At 42.5% G+C, this 17,018-nt stretch overlaps 3 protein-coding genes across 14 annotated transcripts in view; 2 read left to right on the top strand and 1 right to left on the bottom strand.

Moving 5' to 3' along the window:
- ENOPH1 (enolase-phosphatase 1) overlaps positions 1 to 9,957 on the bottom strand; it is a 33,250-nt gene extending 23,293 nt beyond the window's left edge. Inside the window, exons 1-2 of one of the 6 annotated variants that reach the window (XM_081057630.1) lie at positions 9,806 to 9,957; positions 8,575 to 8,826 (exon numbers count right to left, since the gene is read on the bottom strand). In XM_081057630.1, the coding sequence (XP_080913756.1) occupies positions 8,575 to 8,826; positions 9,806 to 9,844 (291 nt within the window). In that variant the 5' untranslated portion in view covers positions 9,845 to 9,957. Of the gene's footprint in view, positions 1 to 8,165; positions 8,364 to 8,574; positions 9,049 to 9,215; positions 9,442 to 9,805 lie in introns of those variants that run through there. The other 5 variants (XM_081057633.1, XM_081057636.1, XM_081057634.1 and 2 more) reach the window with 5 other exon arrangements.
- On the top strand, positions 4,328 to 5,194 carry LOC308501751 (peroxiredoxin-1-like). The gene has a single exon (XM_081058665.1). It carries the CDS (start codon positions 4,369 to 4,371, stop codon positions 4,966 to 4,968), a length of 600 nt encoding a protein of 199 aa, XP_080914791.1. The 5' UTR covers positions 4,328 to 4,368; the 3' UTR covers positions 4,969 to 5,194.
- Positions 9,014 to 16,296, top strand: HNRNPDL (heterogeneous nuclear ribonucleoprotein D like; the record flags this gene model as incomplete). Of its 7 annotated transcripts, XR_013993831.1 has the most annotated exons (10): positions 9,014 to 9,145; positions 10,113 to 10,260; positions 11,037 to 11,205; positions 11,312 to 11,473; positions 11,942 to 12,073; positions 12,216 to 12,330; positions 12,819 to 12,989; positions 13,329 to 13,423; positions 13,788 to 13,892; positions 14,565 to 16,296. XR_013993831.1 is itself a non-coding variant. In XM_081056884.1 (9 exons), 7 exons carry the CDS (start codon positions 10,175 to 10,177, stop codon positions 13,397 to 13,399), a joined length of 906 nt encoding a protein of 301 aa, XP_080913010.1. In that variant the 3' UTR covers positions 13,400 to 13,423; positions 14,565 to 16,296. The 7 variants fall into 7 exon arrangements, 5 of the variants coding, with proteins under 5 accessions (XP_080913010.1, XP_080913009.1, XP_080913008.1 ...); XM_081056884.1 differs by lacking the exon at positions 13,788 to 13,892 and having other exon boundaries at positions 9,022 to 9,145; XR_013993832.1 differs by lacking the exon at positions 9,014 to 9,145 and having other exon boundaries at positions 9,818 to 10,260.
- Positions 16,297 to 17,018: the final 722 nt, after the last annotated feature.

The raw sequence follows: 17,018 nt of genomic DNA, 5'->3' as shown, positions 1-17,018 counted from the left end.
TATGAAAAAAAAGGAAGACTCATTTGGCTGGAAAGATTATACAAGTACCATGATACAGAATGTTCTAGAAGAATAAGAGATCAAAAATGAAGCCCAAAGGTGCTTTCTTAATACACCTCTTGATATGCTCAGACCAATTCAATGATTCTCCAAAGGCCCCTTCCCTTGTTCCAAGTTGAATCAACAAAAATCTCACATACCACCAAGGGTGTAGCTAACTTTAGGAATCACTACCTTAAGCAATGGGGAAGGTTTGGAAGAATGTTTATCAACCCATAAGCAACTACTTATCAAGGCAGTCCTGCCATTCCAGCTCTTCTACAAATTCTGAGATTAGCAATTGTGAGACAGAGCCAGGAGTGCAGTTTCCAGGGTCTCGGCCTCACGTGGAAAGGTGCTCACTCGGATAGTAAACGGCCATCAACTGTGATTGGATTCCATCAGCTGTGGCTAGTTGGCCATCAGCTGTAACCAGTGAGCCATTGGCCACTAATATAACTGCTGTGGCTATGCTAGCAGCAAATGGGGGCCAGCAAGAAAGTGGTGGCTGAGCTAGCAAGTGGACTGTAGATTGCGGATTGCAGAGAGGTGGATTGCAGCTAGCAAGTGAGGTTGGTTGGCAGACAGAAGTGGACGGCAAGTTGCAGATAGTATGGCTCCTGCTTCCTGTGTCTCCAACCCAGCCGCCAGGGAGAATATAGTGGTATGACTCCCCTATCTATGGCTCCATGGGTGTTCCTTTTTGGCCTTACCATGTCCTGCGTTCTTATGTGGGGAACGGGAGCTGAGGCCCTGCATGACACCCCTGCATGAGCAATGTTCTTAGTCTTGTTCTTAACATATTTCTGGATGGGGGCATTAGGCAGAGGTGGAAGTAATCATGGTGGGAAAAAACTGGGAGCAGGGTAGGTTTCAGTAAATACTAGTTCCCCCTTTTCCTTACTGATCCTTCACAAGCACTTTCTATGTCCACCAAACAGTCTGACGTTTCCTGCATTATGTCAGTGTTTCTATAGGGCTTTATAATTTTCAAAGGTTTTCTGAATTCCATCTCATTTGATCTTCATCACCACTTTATAAGCATGACAGATCCTACTACCCACTCTTGCGAATGAAAAAGCCTAAATTCACAGACAGAATGAAGACAGGGAAAGTTACTCAATTACAGTTACTAGCGTCAATAAAAAAAAAAAGCACAGGTGGAAAGCAAGCTCTGGTTGCTGTCCCTTGTGGGTAGTCTTCCAGTAGTTTCATACTGAGGGCAGAGTGGGCATCATTACTTCTGATGGAAGTAAAGGAAAGCTGAGAACATGAGAAATAATACTTTTCAAATGGATGTTTAACCAAAGTTGGGAGATATCAGACAACACAAGCTTTCCTTCTAGAAAGACCATGAATAACACAGAAATTTTCATGAGAGGAAATGTCAACTTCAACATATCCTGATTATTCTAAAATTGTTGGCATATAAAAGAACTTAAAAGAGTAAATTATAAGCATTAATAAACAATCAAGAATATATTAGCTATTTCTAAAAGTGTCTTAACATAAAATATATTCCAAAGGCATGTATTAAACACCAGAAAAGAAAACAAGCAGGATTCCGTTTTTAAAGCGAATGAAAATCTTTATCATTTTGATTTTCAATAAAATGGTATCTGTTACTTCAAATAATTATTATTTATAGGACCAAAAATTTGTCTGCTTAATTCACTTTTTCTAACATAGTGTGAGGACAGAGCCAGGACTGCAGTTTCCAGGGTCTCGGCCTCACATGGAAAGATGCTGGCTCGGGTAGTAAATGGCCATCAACTGTGATTGGATGGCCATCAGCTGTGGCGAGTTGGCCGTCAGCTGTAACCAGTGAGCCATTGGCCACTAATATAACTGCCGTGGCTACGCTAGCCGCGGATGGTGGCTGGCAAGAGGGATTGCAGTTGGCAAGTGAGGTTGGCTGGCAGACAAGCAGACAGCGGGCTGCAGATCATGTGGCTCCTGCTTCCTGTGTCTCCAACCCAGCCGCCATCAGAAAACGGTGGTATGACTCCCCTACCTATGGCTCCGTGGGAGTTCCTTTTTGGCCTCCCCATATCCTGAGTTCTTATATGAGGAACAGGAGCTGAGACCCTGCATGACACCCTGCATTGCACTTAGAGAGTTCAGTTTGAGATCTCTTTTTTTTTTCCCTTCTTGTTCAAAACCTTGCCAAATATCTCATTCTCCAAGGTAAAACTCCAGCCCCTAAATACTGTATTTACTAATCTCCAATCCACCACAATCCTTAAACACCAACACAATCTTTAAAAAAAAACTTAAAATTTTTAAAAATGATAGATCATATGCACCACCATAAATGGTAAATTTCAAAACAAAATTGGAGCCATTATAAAGTCCAAGCCCTATGTAGCTAAGAACCTGTTAAGGCACCCATTAGACAGGAATGTGTTTTAACTAGGTGTGGTAGACAGGAAAATGCACCCCACCCTCAGATGTCCATGTCCTCCTAATCCCCAAAACTTGTGAACATGTTAACACTTTACATGGAAAAAGGGACTTTGCAGATATGATTAAATTAAAGCTCTCAAGATGGGGATTTTATCCTGGATTATTGGTTTGGCCTGACACAATTATAGGATCCTTGTAAGTGAAAGAGGAAAGCAGGACCGTCAAAGTTAGTGAAGCATCAATCTGCAGAAGCTACACTGCTGGCTTCCAAGATACAGGTGCCAAAAAAAAACAGGGAATGCAGGCAGCCTCTAGAAGCTGGAAAAGCAAGGAAAAGAATGTTCCCCTAGTGTGGGGACAGAGCCCCAGAGAGCAGCTTCCAGGCTCTCGGCCTCAGGTGGAAAGCTGCTGGCTCGGGTAGTATATGGCCATCAGCTGTTACCAGTTGGCCATTAGCCACTGATATGACTGCAGTGGCCATGCTAGCAAGCGCGGATTGCAGAGAGGCGTGGACAGCAGTTAGCAAGTGAGGTGGGTTGGCACGCAGAAAAAGCTGACGGCAGCTTTTGGATCATCATGTGACTCCTGCTTCCTGTGTCTCTAACCCAGCCGCCAGGGAGACATGGTGGTATGACTCCCCTATCTATGGCTCCGTGGGTGTTCCTTTTTGGCCTCAGCATGTCCTGCATCCTTATGCGGGGAGCGGGAGCTGAGACCCTTCATAACACCCTGCATGGCACCTAGTCTCCAGAAAGAACACATCCCAGTCAACACCTCGATTTTAGTTCAGTGAGACCCATTTCAGAGGTCTGACCCTCCAGAACTATAAGATGATAAATGTGTATTATTTTAAACCATTAAGTTTGTGGTAATTTGTTATAGCAACTGTGTAAAACTAATACAACAGGTTTAGCAAGGCACTAATTACCTGCCCATCTACCAGGATACCCTAAGGCTTATTACACAGCTCCCTACTATTGTACAGACATTAATGAAATGTTTAGAACAAATTATCTAGAAATTAACACAAGATGGTGGTAGTGGGGAATTGGAGAGATCCACAAAGGAATTTTGGAGATCTGTCAGAAATTTTCAGGTCTCTTATTCTGCTTTCCTACAAATATACCTTCTTTTTGTCCTCTAAGAAGGGTGCTTTTGCTTTATAGTTCAGTTCTGGAAGACGATTTGCAAAAGCCGGGGAATGCTTTGGTGTCTAGTGGACATATTTCATTATCGTGCTTTCGTTTGTATAAAGCTTTACTGATCCATAATCAATGTAGCTGACTTCTGAGAGGTTTTGGTTGTGTTGATGAAGTCATACCTTCTCTAACTCATCTCTCTCGCTTGGTCTGCCTCATCACCTCAAACAAGTCATTAGAAAAGAACAACACTAACAGGCCGAGGCATAGGCAGAGCTTACACATTTCTGTAAAGCCTAACTATTCCAAGTGTGGTCTATGGACTAACAGCTTCGGCACCACCTGGGAGCCTTTTAGAAATTCAAGGAAAACCTGTTAGATATCAAGTCCCATTCCAGGTCTTCTGTGTCAGAAACTACATTTTAGCAAGATCTCTCTAGCTGATTTGTATAAACATTAAAGTCTGAGAAGCAGATAGGAAGAGCCATTCATCGGCAAGGGTACCCACCATGCCCCACTAAATATGTTTTAGGGACAAATATCCTAATCAGATTTATGTTTGGTTAATGCAAGCTTAATTATTACAAAGATTTTATTTCAAGCACGAAAAGTTTTCCTGAGGCATAAATGAAAAACATGCCTCCCCACCTCCACTACTACTTGACAAGATTTGGTGGGATGGTGGATGAAATACTGATGTAAGTATATTTATTTCTTTTATAAAGTTTTTTCAGAAGGTCCTCTTCCTGACTGGTTTTGGTGCCTTAGAGCTGCTGATAGCAAGATGTCTTCAGGAAATGCTAAAATTGGGCACCCTGCCCCCAACTTCAAAGCTACAGCTGTTATGCCAGATGGTCAGTTCAAAGATATCAGTCTATCTGAATACAAAGGAAAATATGTTGTGTTCTTCTTTTACCCTCTTGACTTTACCTTTGTGTGCCCCACGGAGATCATTGCTTTCAGTGATAGGGCAGAAGAATTTAAGAAACTCAACTGCCAAGTGATTGGTGCCTCTGTGGATTCTCACTTCTGTCACCTGGCATGGATCAATACACCCAAGAAACAAGGAGGACTGGGACCCATGAACATTCCCTTGGTGTCAGACCCCAAGCACACCACTGCTCAGGACTATGGGGTCTTAAAGGCTGATGAAGGCATCTCGTTCAGGGGCCTCTTTATCATTGATGATAAAGGTATTCTTCGGCAGATCACTGCAAATGACCTCCCTGTCGGCTGCTCTGTGGATGAGACTCTGAGATTAGTTCAGGCCTTCCAGTTCACTGACAAACATGGAGAGGTGTGCCCAGCTGGTTGGAAGCCTGGCAGTGATATCATCAAGCCTGATGTCCAGAAGAGCAAAGAATATTTCTCTAAGCAGAAATGAGTGCTGGGCTAGTGGATAGCCATGGGACAAAACCTCTTGTACTACTGTCATGCTTAAAACACAAGTCCTTAGATTTAGCCCAGATGTGGTATGGGATAGACAGGCCTTTATTCCTGTGGAGGAAATGGCCTGAACTTTGCTATGAGACAGACCAATTGATGTGTACAGTAGTGAGGCATCACTTTTGATCTTTTGTAGTTTCTATTAAACTGGAACTGAGACCTTGTTTCTTCAAAAAAAAAAAAAATTTTTTTTCAGGAGCTAAGCATTCATTAAATGTTCATAGTAGCCTTATGAGTAGATATCCCCACAGTACAACTGAGGAAATATTTACCGAGACACAGAGATGTTAATTAACTTGCCATAAATCACATAGGGAGGAGCCAGAATGCTAATCCAGACTTGCAGTCTCCAAGACCATCCTTGTAAATACTACTCTATACAGTCAATCCTCACTACTTGCAGATTCCATATTTGCAAATTCTATTCACTAAAATTTATTTGTAAGCCCCAATCACCAATACTTGCTGCAATGTGACGATCAATTCAAGAACAAGTGAGTGTGCAGACTGGCAAAATTTTGAAACACCAGATGTACATATTCCCAACACAAGGTGATGCTTTTCCTATTTTACCTCTCGTACTTTAAACAAGTGTCTTTTTCAGAATCTATTTAGTGCCATATTTTTCATATTTTGTGCTTTTTGTTCGTGATTTTGCAGTTTAAAATTGGCCAAGCAAAGCGCTGAAGCCCTATCTAGTGTTCTTAAGTGCCAGAAAGCTTTGATATGCCTTATGGAAAAAATACGTGTTAAATAAGCTTCATTTAAGGATAAGTTACAGTGTTATTGGCTGTGAGTCCAATGTTAATTAACCAATAATATATTAAATGAGGTAAACAGAAAAACACATAACACAAGGCTATGTATTATCAGTTGATGAAAATGTTGTGACCACAGGCTCACAGGAACCTAACTGTATTTTTTCTAGGGGCAATGATTCAGTATTTGCTCACATGGTATTCTCAGTGACTTTATGGAACATTACTGCAACTGTTGTTACATGTACCAACTTGACATGTAACAACAGGAAAGCCACCAAATTTAGAGCGTTTTGAGGAACAAGAGATCATTTTCCCTCAAACTCAGAAACAGCACTTGAAGGTTCCTGACAGGATAACCACAGGGCCTGATGAAGGTATTATTTCATAGCTTAAACTAAAAACATTAGAATACAATGTACAAAGTCAAAAAATGAATATTACATCACCAAAGACAAAATTCAAGAGGTGGCTCCATGGAGTACATACTATACCCCCCAGGACGTGCAAATGAATCAGTGAGGTAAGGAAAGAGTATTAACATTCATCTACACTTATTATTTTAATCTCATCTTTAAATTCTATTTTATAACTTAACAGTACAATAATATATATACACAATTTCTAAATTCTATTGGTAGTGCCGGCTTCAGTTCTGTTGACGGCACACACGACCAAAAATTGTTGGGAGATCATCACTGTAGACAATCAGAGTCAGTACCAGAAAAGAAAATAAAGGCCAGGGGCATGTGTCCTGCAGTGAGGAGCAGGGCTGGTGGCTTTGAGGTCTCAGGTGCACTGGGACCATCTAAGAAAATCTGGGTTCTTCTGCTGCTCTGCCCCCAAGTGGTGATGATCCTCACACAGGACATCCCTCCAGACATCAATTGACTCATTGGAAAAATTAATTATCTGGTTTCAACATTCACTAGACAATCCCAGCTAGGAGCGCGTCCTGCTCTACAAATTTGACAATTCTATAACTCAGAAAAAGACTTTTAATAACTGGTAAGTAAAACCATTGTGTGTTGTTGCCTGGAGTCTAAGGACTGAGGGCAAGAGACTGTCCACAAAACACTACTTCCCAGACATGGAGGATTGTATGGAATCCTATGAGAGATCTTAGACTGTTAGTGTTATCGTACATAGGCTACATCATATACACATTCAACTGTAACTTCTCGACAGAGAGAAACAAAAAACCATAACCAGTGCTAGCAATCTGTCTGCCATTCCATTAAACGAGGGTGTTCTGTTCTCTGGGACAGTCTCAGTTCCCGTGTCTCTTATAGTGTGAGTGGCTCAGTGTGAGGCTAATGATTGACACAACACATTTTTCATTTCCATCGCCTAAACATAAACTATTATACTTCCTCTGGTGTTCATGGAAAAAAGTAGGGATTGTTTCAACCCTAAAGGAAAAATGGTTGCATATAACTTACTTAAAGGTGGAAATCAGCCTCCAAAGAAGACTGATTTCCTAAGGGTATTACAATGGCAATTTTTGACATTAATCTTCACAGTATACATCGACTATTGAATCAAATCCCCAAATAAAGACTCAACTGTAGTTTTTCTGGTTCATTCTAAACCTATCACCAAGAGTGTAAACTGAAATTTGTTCCCATATACTTTTATGGTACTTCATATTGATTAAAGTGTTCTCTTATCAACTGAGTTATTTAACACACCTAGCAGCAAAGCAAAGACACAACAAGCACTGTGGTTCCCATTTCCGAGATCGAGTGCAATAATGGAAAGAGTAAGGTTTTTGTCAGGCAGTTTGGGTTCAAATCCTAGGCATTGTTCAATTTTTCAGAGCATTAGTGTCCTATCAGTAAAATACGCACATCTCAGTTTTTGAGGATAAATCAAGTGTACAAGTGGCATGTATACAGTACTCAGTGTTTCCTTTCACCATTCCACAGGAAATAGGACTACAAGGTGACACATCTACTGTGACTAATTCCCAATTTCCTGCTCGGAGGTTAAAGAATGTAACTTAGCATCTCTTTAAAAGGTGTTCCAAGATATACTCTGCTAAAAGATTTTTTAAGTAAATTTGTGAAATGCTACTCTCTCGAAGACTTACAAAGCATGTATGTGTGTATGTGTATGAGATAGACTCTGAGAAGCCGTGCAATAAATAAACGTGAACATGTACACATTTCCCAAAAGTGCATTTAATACCGGAATCCTTTCTTGCATAATTACTGTAAACATCCATACAGACCGAATGTTCTTCTGAGCATACTTTTAGATGAGTGTACTCTTTCAGTAACATTACTTTGATAAATTAACGTATAACAAGTTAATATTATACTATAGTTCTTAAAGATAATAGGTTATAGGACAAGGCACAAGAAACCAGGGCTACCTGAAAATTCATCGTGACACTTCAGTCTTTCCGTTTCGCCGGACTAGAAGCCGCAAGGATCTAGGTCGCGGCCGCCGCCTGGCCAGGTCGGACCAAGCACCTGCGGGCGGGGAGCGCCTAGTCCACCTCTCCCGCGGCGGACCATCCCTCCTCTGCCTTTTTTCGCCACTACCTCCATTCCTTCCCAACCATCTGCATCTAACCAAGGACAGGGACGGGGGACAGTGAAGATGGTGCCATAAGAAAAAGCATCCCCGCAACCCGCCGCAGCCTGTCTTCTTTCTCCCATCCCACAGCGGGCGCAGAGCCACACCACCTCTCCTACCCCTCGTGTCTCTGGTGAAAGGTCTGCCAATACTTTTAAATTATGTTTTTAAGCACAAATTCCCTGCTCCCTTCCGCCCCTCACCTTCACGAAAGCAATCGGGGTTGTGGTACCTTCGATATCTAACAGGATCACGGTGACTTCAGCGGGCACCGAAAGCACGACCATTTCCCTACCGGATGCTACCACCGGGATCGGCCTACTGGGAGGGCGGGTGGAGGGCGGTGCCGATTGCGCCCCAGCACCGTCCTGGGATTCCGACAGCTCCGCAAGGATCTCGCAGCGTGCAGCCGGGTGCGGCTTGAAGCACGAGGGGAAGAGGCCACTTTCACGCTCCTGAAAGTGGAGAAGGCGACCACACAAGGGACCTGAACTCGGAAGCTGCCCAGAGCCTGAGGCCGAGACCACGTGGGCAGGGAAAGGGGCGGAACTGGCGGGGCTCCGAGAGGGCGGGAGGAGGTAAAGGCGCCAACACCGATTGGCCGCCAGAGGGCCGCGAACCCGATCCGTCAAAATGGGCATCGCGTGGGCGGGAACAAAGAAGCTAACGCGGGAGCCCGGTGCGCGGGAGCGCGCTCTCCGCAGACTGGTTGAGCGAGCGGGAGAGGCCCGGGGCACGTGCAGACGGGAGCCCCGCGAGTGGCGCGCCGGGGATGTGAGTGCCCCTTGCCGTCTACGGCACCTAGCCCCCTCCCCGCCCACCGCCCCCGCTTTTGCATATTTACAGTAATCTGACCGGGCCTGCGCCCCTCCTCCCGTCCTAAGCCATCGAGAGGCCGTGCGGGGTCCCGGCTGGCCTGACTGCGTTGGCCCGGGTTCCGGCCGATCGGCCGGAGAGGCTCGCCGCGCCCTCTCGGCCCGCGCGCCTGTGGCGGTAGCGGAAGAGCCGGCGCCGCGCCGCTGCCCGGAGGGGCTGCCGCGCGCCCGCTTCCTGTTCGGCTGGTTCCAGCCAGCTCGAGGACAAAACACGCGTGCGCGCGGCGGACTGGCGGGCGCGCTCGCTGCCTCCGCCGCGGGTGCCGGGCGCAGTCCGCCTTATTCCGGAGCTACCCGGCCACGGTGCTAAACGATAGCCGCCGCCGCAGCAGTTCCGCACTGGGGGACCGAGGGCGGAAAAAGGCGGGGTTGACGGCTCTTTGCTAGGAGTGGGCTGGACCGGACGCCAGAGACAAAGGCTCTCCAGGCAAGAGGGACTCGGCCCTGCGACGGCGCTGCTCGGGATTTTTGACCCAGGACTTTTCGCTCCTTCGTTTTTCGCTTCTGACGCTTTTCTTATTCCAACCCGCGCCCCCTCACCCGCGACCTCGCTCCTCACCGGAGGGCCGCGATGGAGGTCCCGCCCCGGCTTTCCCATGTGCCGCCGCCATTGTTCCCCTCCGCTCCCGCTACTTTAGCCTCCCGTAGCCTCTCCCATTGGCGGCCGCGGGCGCCGCGGCAGCTCGCCCCGCTCCTCCCTTCACTCGCTCCCAGCTCCGCGCGGCAGGGGGCGCGCCGGGCCCAGCGCCACGTCACCGCCCAGCCGCCCTCCCGATTGGCGGGCGGGGCAGCTATAAAGGGAGGGCGCAGGCGGCGCCCGGATCTCTTCCGCCGCCATTTTAAATCCAGCTCCATACAACGCTCAGCCGCCGCTGCTGCCGCGACTCGGACTGCGCGCCAGCACCCCCCGGCCGACAACTCCGCCACTATGGAGGACATGAACGAGTATAGCAACATAGAGGAATTCGCAGAGGGATCCAAGATCAACGCAAGCAAGAATCAGCAGGATGACGGGTACCGCACGCTTGTCCCCTCTCCCCCTCCCCCAGCGCGTTGTGCGCGCTCTTCGTCCCTCGAGTACCGCGCGCTGCCCACATTCTGGCCCCGAGTAGATTTCCCGCGTGCTATCAGCCTCCCTAGCTCGGAGAGAAGAAAGTAGGAGTCGGAGGGGGGTGACTCGAGAGGCCCGCGGAAGGTGGGGGAAGGGCGGACGGGTTGGAAGCGGAGGGCGGTGGCGTCGGAGTCCCGAGTGCGCAAGCGCTGCGTGGGGCCGAGGGGGAGGGGCCGGCCTCGCTGCGCCACATGCTGCAGCTGCCGCCGCCTCTTCATTGTGTCCCTGTTACGGCCCCGCGCGGTTTTCGTGGAGGGTGTGGAGCTTTGGGTTTGGAAACCAGTAGTGTTCGCTAGTATCCAGTACCTCGGGACGCGGGACGATGAGTTCTTTAGGTGGAACGTTGGCTTGACAGCTGAGGAAGAGAGGGACCTAAGTTGTGAAAGATTCGTTTAGGAAGTCGGATTTGTAAACTAAAATGTTTAACATATATTGTTAGCCTTGTTGAAACCGCTTTATGCAGTGTGGAGAGCAAGCTGTTAACTGTTTTGAATAAGTGGCTTCGATGGAATTTTGGGATTTTTGTGGTCTTGATGTAATGTATCTGAAAACATGGATTAAATGACTTGGGCATAGGGGTTCAACTTCCCCGTATTATTTTATAGTTAAACATAATACCAGAACTGGAGTAATCGTTTGAGCTGCTGCTAACCTTTTTAAAAAAATAACTTATTTCTAGTAAAATGTTTATTGGAGGCTTGAGCTGGGACACAAGCAAGAAAGATCTGACTGAATATTTGTCTCGATTTGGGGAAGTTGTAGACTGCACAATTAAAACAGATCCAGTCACCGGAAGATCAAGAGGATTTGGATTTGTGCTTTTTAAAGATGCTGCTAGTGTTGATAAGGTAGGAACGGTGTTTTGCGTTGTGCTGCTTCTGTGTGCTTTTTTTTGCAAATTGTTCCATGGGTTGGTTGTACAGTGCTGTTAGATTAAATAAATCTGTCTTCCAGGTTTTGGAACTGAAGGAACACAAACTGGATGGCAAATTGATAGACCCCAAAAGGGCCAAAGCTTTAAAAGGAAAGGAACCTCCCAAAAAGGTTTTTGTGGGTGGATTGAGCCCAGACACTTCTGAAGAACAAATTAAAGAATATTTTGGAGCATTTGGAGAGGTGCGCTGTGTGGCTGTTCATATTTTGTATTTGATGTGTTTATGTAATGTTCATCCCTGGTCCACTTCTTACAGAAAAAATTCACATATCAGGTGAAGGTGGTATTAAATTATTGCTCAGGTTCCTTCCAGTCACCACGTTTTAATCATTTCTTTCTGTGCTAATGGAAACCAATATTTAATTTATTTTGGACATAACATGGGTGCTTTGGTGTGGTCAGTGTTTGAACTTACTAACTAGTGGCATCTATTGGGTATGTAATGATAATAAAGGAAGTTTTGCTCTCCCCCTCTAAATGCTTAACATTAAAACAAATTAGTCTAGTTTGATGTTATTAAAACAGTAGTCTATACAGAAGTCATCTGATGAGAATAACATGACAGCTTGAAAAGGCTCTGTGGGAGTCTAAAACCTTTTGGTAGCTTCTTAAAATTACTGGATGGTCTTGAGTGTTCATCTTGATTGCAGATTGAAAATATTGAACTTCCCATGGATACAAAAACAAATGAAAGAAGAGGATTTTGTTTTATCACATACACAGATGAAGAGCCAGTGAAGAAATTGTTAGAAAGCAGATACCATCAAATTGGTTCTGGGAAGGTAAAGCTGTTTTATATATTAAACGGAAATTTTGAGTTTGTTTTTATTGGTGAAAGGATTTCTCAATCTGGTTTGAGAATAAAATGGCTTAACTTTAGAACTTTAGTAACAATTTTGTTTGCTGTTTAAAATTTGTTTATAGTGTGAAATCAAAGTTGCACAACCCAAAGAGGTATATAGGCAGCAACAGCAACAACAAAAAGGAGGAAGAGGTGCTGCAGCTGGTGGACGAGGTGGTACTAGGGGTCGTGGACGAGGTGAGACTTAATTCTTGGAAAATAACTTGGTGTAAGCTGTAAACTGCTAAATAATCCCATAAGAAAGTAAAACCAAATTTAAGTTGTTTCAACATGGAAAGTGCTCAGTGGGTGGGTTTTTGTGTTTGAGTTTACTGGTTTCACCTCTTCAAAGAATGGCCACCATGACTGTCATCACTGATGGAAAAATAATAGCGTTAAATGTAGTTAAGATTACATGGTATACCTTGTGATAAGTTTTCTTGGGCAGTAGTCCTTTTAAAGCTAGATAGTCTACCTGTCTTCACCTTTGTCTTGATTTTCCAGTAAATTTAGAAAGCCTGATAACTGGCATAATTGGACTTTCTGCTCCTTTTTAGACAATCAGATAGCAGTATAGGCGTCTATTCTATCTTTTTAAGATTTTGCAGAGAGATAGGAACGGATCATTTTATGTTAGGATTGGAGGTCAGAAGTTGTTTCCTAACAATCATTGTGCATTGTTTCAGGTCAGGGCCAAAACTGGAACCAAGGATTTAATAACTATTATGATCAAGGATATGGAAATTACAATAGTGCCTATGGTGGTGATCAAAACTATAGTGGCTATGGCGGCTATGATTATACTGGGTATAACTATGGGAACTATGGATATGGACAGGGATATGCAGACTACAGTGGTAAGAATATTTAACTTAATTTCATAACCAGTGGTATTAAAACTCTGTTAAATTCTAATCCCTTCTAAAATTATTTGTGTGTATGGGTTTTCCATGTATTGAAGTGTTGGAAGTTAAATTCTTGAGGCATTTGTTGCCATAGCGTGATTATACTAATGTAGACACCATTATAAAAGTTTGAGAATATATGACTAGTTTACAATGGCTACTACAGTATCTGATCATTTTCATATTTTGGCTTGCAAAGTTTTACATATTTAGTAGTTTTTAAATACGTTTGTAATAAAACCGTTTCATAGAAAACTATCTTAATGTAATTTTTTTGTCTTGTCCAAATAGGCCAACAGAGCACTTACGGCAAGGCGTCTCGAGGGGGTGGCAATCACCAAAACAATTATCAGCCATACTAAAGGAGGACATTGGGGAGAAAACAGGTGTGTATAAAAGTACAAGACACAGTGGAAATGTCTAATTTAATTTAAAGATCAATAGACAAATGAAAAACAAGTAAAAACAAAATATCATGTAGCCTGTTTTTACTAAATTGTTAATTGCTTTATAAGCCTGTTTTGCCTAAAGTGTCTATAGATCTTTAACTTTAAAGTTTTACCTCACTTTCTTTAGTATTACAGAAAAACTTAAAAGTTTTTCTGTTTGCTTTGTGTACCAGGTGGTCTAGAGGAATAATTAAACTTTTTTAGAACTATTAACAGGTAAAGTACTGAAATGGGTACAACTTAAGGAAAACACGAATGTTGTCTTCTAACTCTGACATTATACCTTGTTTGTACCCGCCAGCGGGAACTTCATTGCAGGCCGTGTGTCACCCTGACCACGTCTATCTCTGGGGGTCGCACGTTGCGGGCAGAGCGCAAGGCATACACCAGAAAACGCTGTCCTGTGGTATGGTCTCTTCCAACTTCATGTACCAGCGTAAAGATTAAAGTGGAAAACTTCAGACTTTGGCTTCTTTTTTAATCTTTTTGAAGATTAAGTGTCTAAACTTAACTTAAATGGTTTTTTACAGGAGTTAAAGTACATAAATGCCTTTTTACAGCTTAATCATTTTGGTCTTCTGTTTAGTGTTGTATTTCAATTGTGGAGCCTCATTTTAAGTGTTCATTCTTTAAGATTTAATGCTTGCTTTTTCTTTTTATAGCTAATAGTGAAATCTACAAACCAAAACAACTTAAAAATCTGGGATATAAATTAAAGATCATATGCACATCGCAATTTGTTTTCTTACAGTATAATGTCTATAAATTCATGTTTCTAAAAGCATTTTATTTGGTTTACTGGAGATGCTTCTCGTAGACCTTAATCTAGCACAGTTCAACCTGTGGATATGGGAAGATTGCATTCCCGGATTCTTTTCTAAATAGATTTAATATCATTTGGGAATTCCAGGGTGAATTTATTAATTACCCAAAATGCATTTTGCCAATGAATATGCATGTGATCTTTAATTATTGAAGAAAAGAATAAAGTGAGGACTTAAAACAATTCATGAAAGTGGACCTTTGAAAGCTTGTCCGAGTTGCACAAATCTAATTGCTATTTTGTTTTTGTTTTTAGGAGGAGATTGCTAAAGTAACGCATCTTGCAGGACGACATTGAAGAGATTGGTCTTCTGTTGATCTAAGATGATTATTTTGTAAAAGACTTTCTAGTGTACAAGACACAACCGTGTCCAACTGTATATAGCCGCCAATTAGTTTTCTTTGTTTTTACTTTGTCTTTTGCTATCTGTGTTATGACTCAATGTGGATTTGTGTTTATACAAATTTTATTTGTATGATGTCATGTTAAACTTCAAATAAATGCTTCCTTATGTGATTGTTTTTCTGCGTCAGGTACTAAATAGCTCTGTAAAAGTGTAATTTTAAATAAGCAATAATTAAGGCACAGTTTATTTTGTAAGGAGTATTGGTCCATAGGGAGAAATTGTGGTCCTTATGAATAGCCAGCTACCGTGTCACCATGTTCCCCATTTTTGTTAGATGTATTTTGTGCTCTCAGTCTTCATTTCCCTGTTAACTGAGGCTTTCACCACACTTAGAAATAATGTGCTTTCCTCTCTGTATGTCTGGAGACTGCCATGAAAGTCTCCATGTTAGTGTTGTGATTAGCGGAAGTTTTCTAGTAGACCATGAGTCTTCTGGATTACTTTCTGAAGAAAAGTAAATGGCACAAAGCATACTTGGTAGCTCCTTTTAAAATGAATAGGAAAGATTTAGCTGTGTGTTGGTCCCTGGAAAGCCGTTATGATTTGCTAAATACTTAATCAGTGGTCTGCTGAAAAGACCTTTGAATAATAATACCATGACTTTAATTGTTCTCTTGACAAAAATGTCCAGATACACCCAGGGAAAAAACTGTTAAACTGGTAGGAGCTACAGTTTGAGAGTATCAAAAATAGTTATCACAAGGATAGGTATGAGTTTGTTAGATTAAAGTATTTGAAGTAGTGGCTGAATAAATTAGTTGTATTCTGTTCATATGTCACAGAAAGCACCAAACTGGACAGTGTATTGGGGTATTAGGAAGCACTACTGGATATTAACGTGTGAGCTATTAGAAAAAGCCATGGTAGTATGTTTCATCATTTTTAATGCAGTTAGATGCATGAACCAAACCGATAAGTGTATCTATATTCAGATACAGGAAGGAATAATCAACAGGTATGCTTTAAATCTTACATAAGTTAATGCAAATCTAGGTGTGACCAAGTTATGCCATTACAGCAGATCTTACTGGTGCATTAAAAGGCAGTTTTAGCTCTAGATTTTGGAAGATTTCCTGGGTAAATCTAAGTTTTTTACATTCAGTGTAGTTAACTGGATTTAAGGTTTTTAAGTGTTTCTATGATTCCATGTTACCCACTAGGATTTGCATACATGTTTTTATGTGGAATAGTCGACCCTCACTTTTCAACTAAGTGTAAACTTTTATGCTGATGAACCTGCCTTTTGTTTTATTAGGTGCCTGCAACTTCTAATGTTTGTACTTGTTGGGCTATCAAGTTACAATGCTTTTGGCCTTGTTTTGCTCCTGTTTTGCTATCTTGACCTTAACCCTAAGCCAAATACCAGTGTTGGCTATTGCAGGGGATTTTGTTTATGCTTTCATCATACAACCCCAGGGAACAGAAGGGATATTTTCATTTTAAGTTATGTTGTCAAAGTCAGTAGGTGCAGTGTCTTTAGGGCAGTGAATCCTGTAAATTCATGATTAGGTGACAGGTTGACATTGAAATTGTCCTTTCCCTGATCAAAAATAAATAAAGACTTTTTAAACAAAATCCAAACTCTTCAATCAAGTCTTGATATATATGACTTAAGAAATACACTACATCTAGAGACGATTGTCAGATCTTGTACAAAGAATTGAAGGGGGAGTGAGAATGCACTTATTTTTCCCCAAGGTACTTTGGACCCTAGACTTCAGATTTTAGGTCCTAAAAATGCCAGCTGATACAAAGTTGAAATAAATATGCCAAGGTTAAGGGCTGTAGACACATTAGGATGATTAGTCAGTATCAAGACTTCGTTCTTAAGTATTCAGAAGTAAGCTAAGTGATTGGATAAGTTGAAGGGGTGGAGGTGGAAAATCTCAGGTACCTATGATAGACTCTTGTATACCTTGTTAAATATGCTTACCAAATTGTTTTAACCATGTTCTCTGGTGTTATCCTAACAAACCTTATTAGCAATTTCGTTGATTGGTATTCCATAGTCTCAGCTATGTTCATAAGATTAGGAATATTAAAAATTAAGATGTCGGTATTAAATATGGATAGGCGGTGCTTTTCCATTTTCTTTGATGTATCTTTCATAATGGTGATAGGAACCAAACTTTTTGCTAATCTTAATATTTGAAGAATTACCCAGTACCTTAAGATTTATTAGGATGTGAACTGCAAGGTGCTAAATTTCACTGATTAAAAAGGTGATTCAAGGACACGGCAGGTATGTAATTTTTGCTTATAGATGAGTGTGTTTATACCATTTGAATTGATCCTAGCATTAA

Source organism: Rhinolophus hipposideros (genome assembly GCF_964194185.1).
Source record: "Rhinolophus hipposideros genome assembly, chromosome: 1".
NCBI lineage: Eukaryota > Metazoa > Chordata > Mammalia > Chiroptera > Rhinolophidae > Rhinolophus > Rhinolophus hipposideros.
Note: the sequence above shows the minus strand (reverse complement) of the source record. Positions and strands in the feature narration are given on the sequence as shown.

Excerpts from the sequence above, each read along its gene's own strand:
- LOC308501751 (XM_081058665.1), top strand. The coding sequence starts at position 4,369 with ATGTCTTCAGGAAATGCTAAAATTGGGCACCCTGCCCCCAACTTCAAA.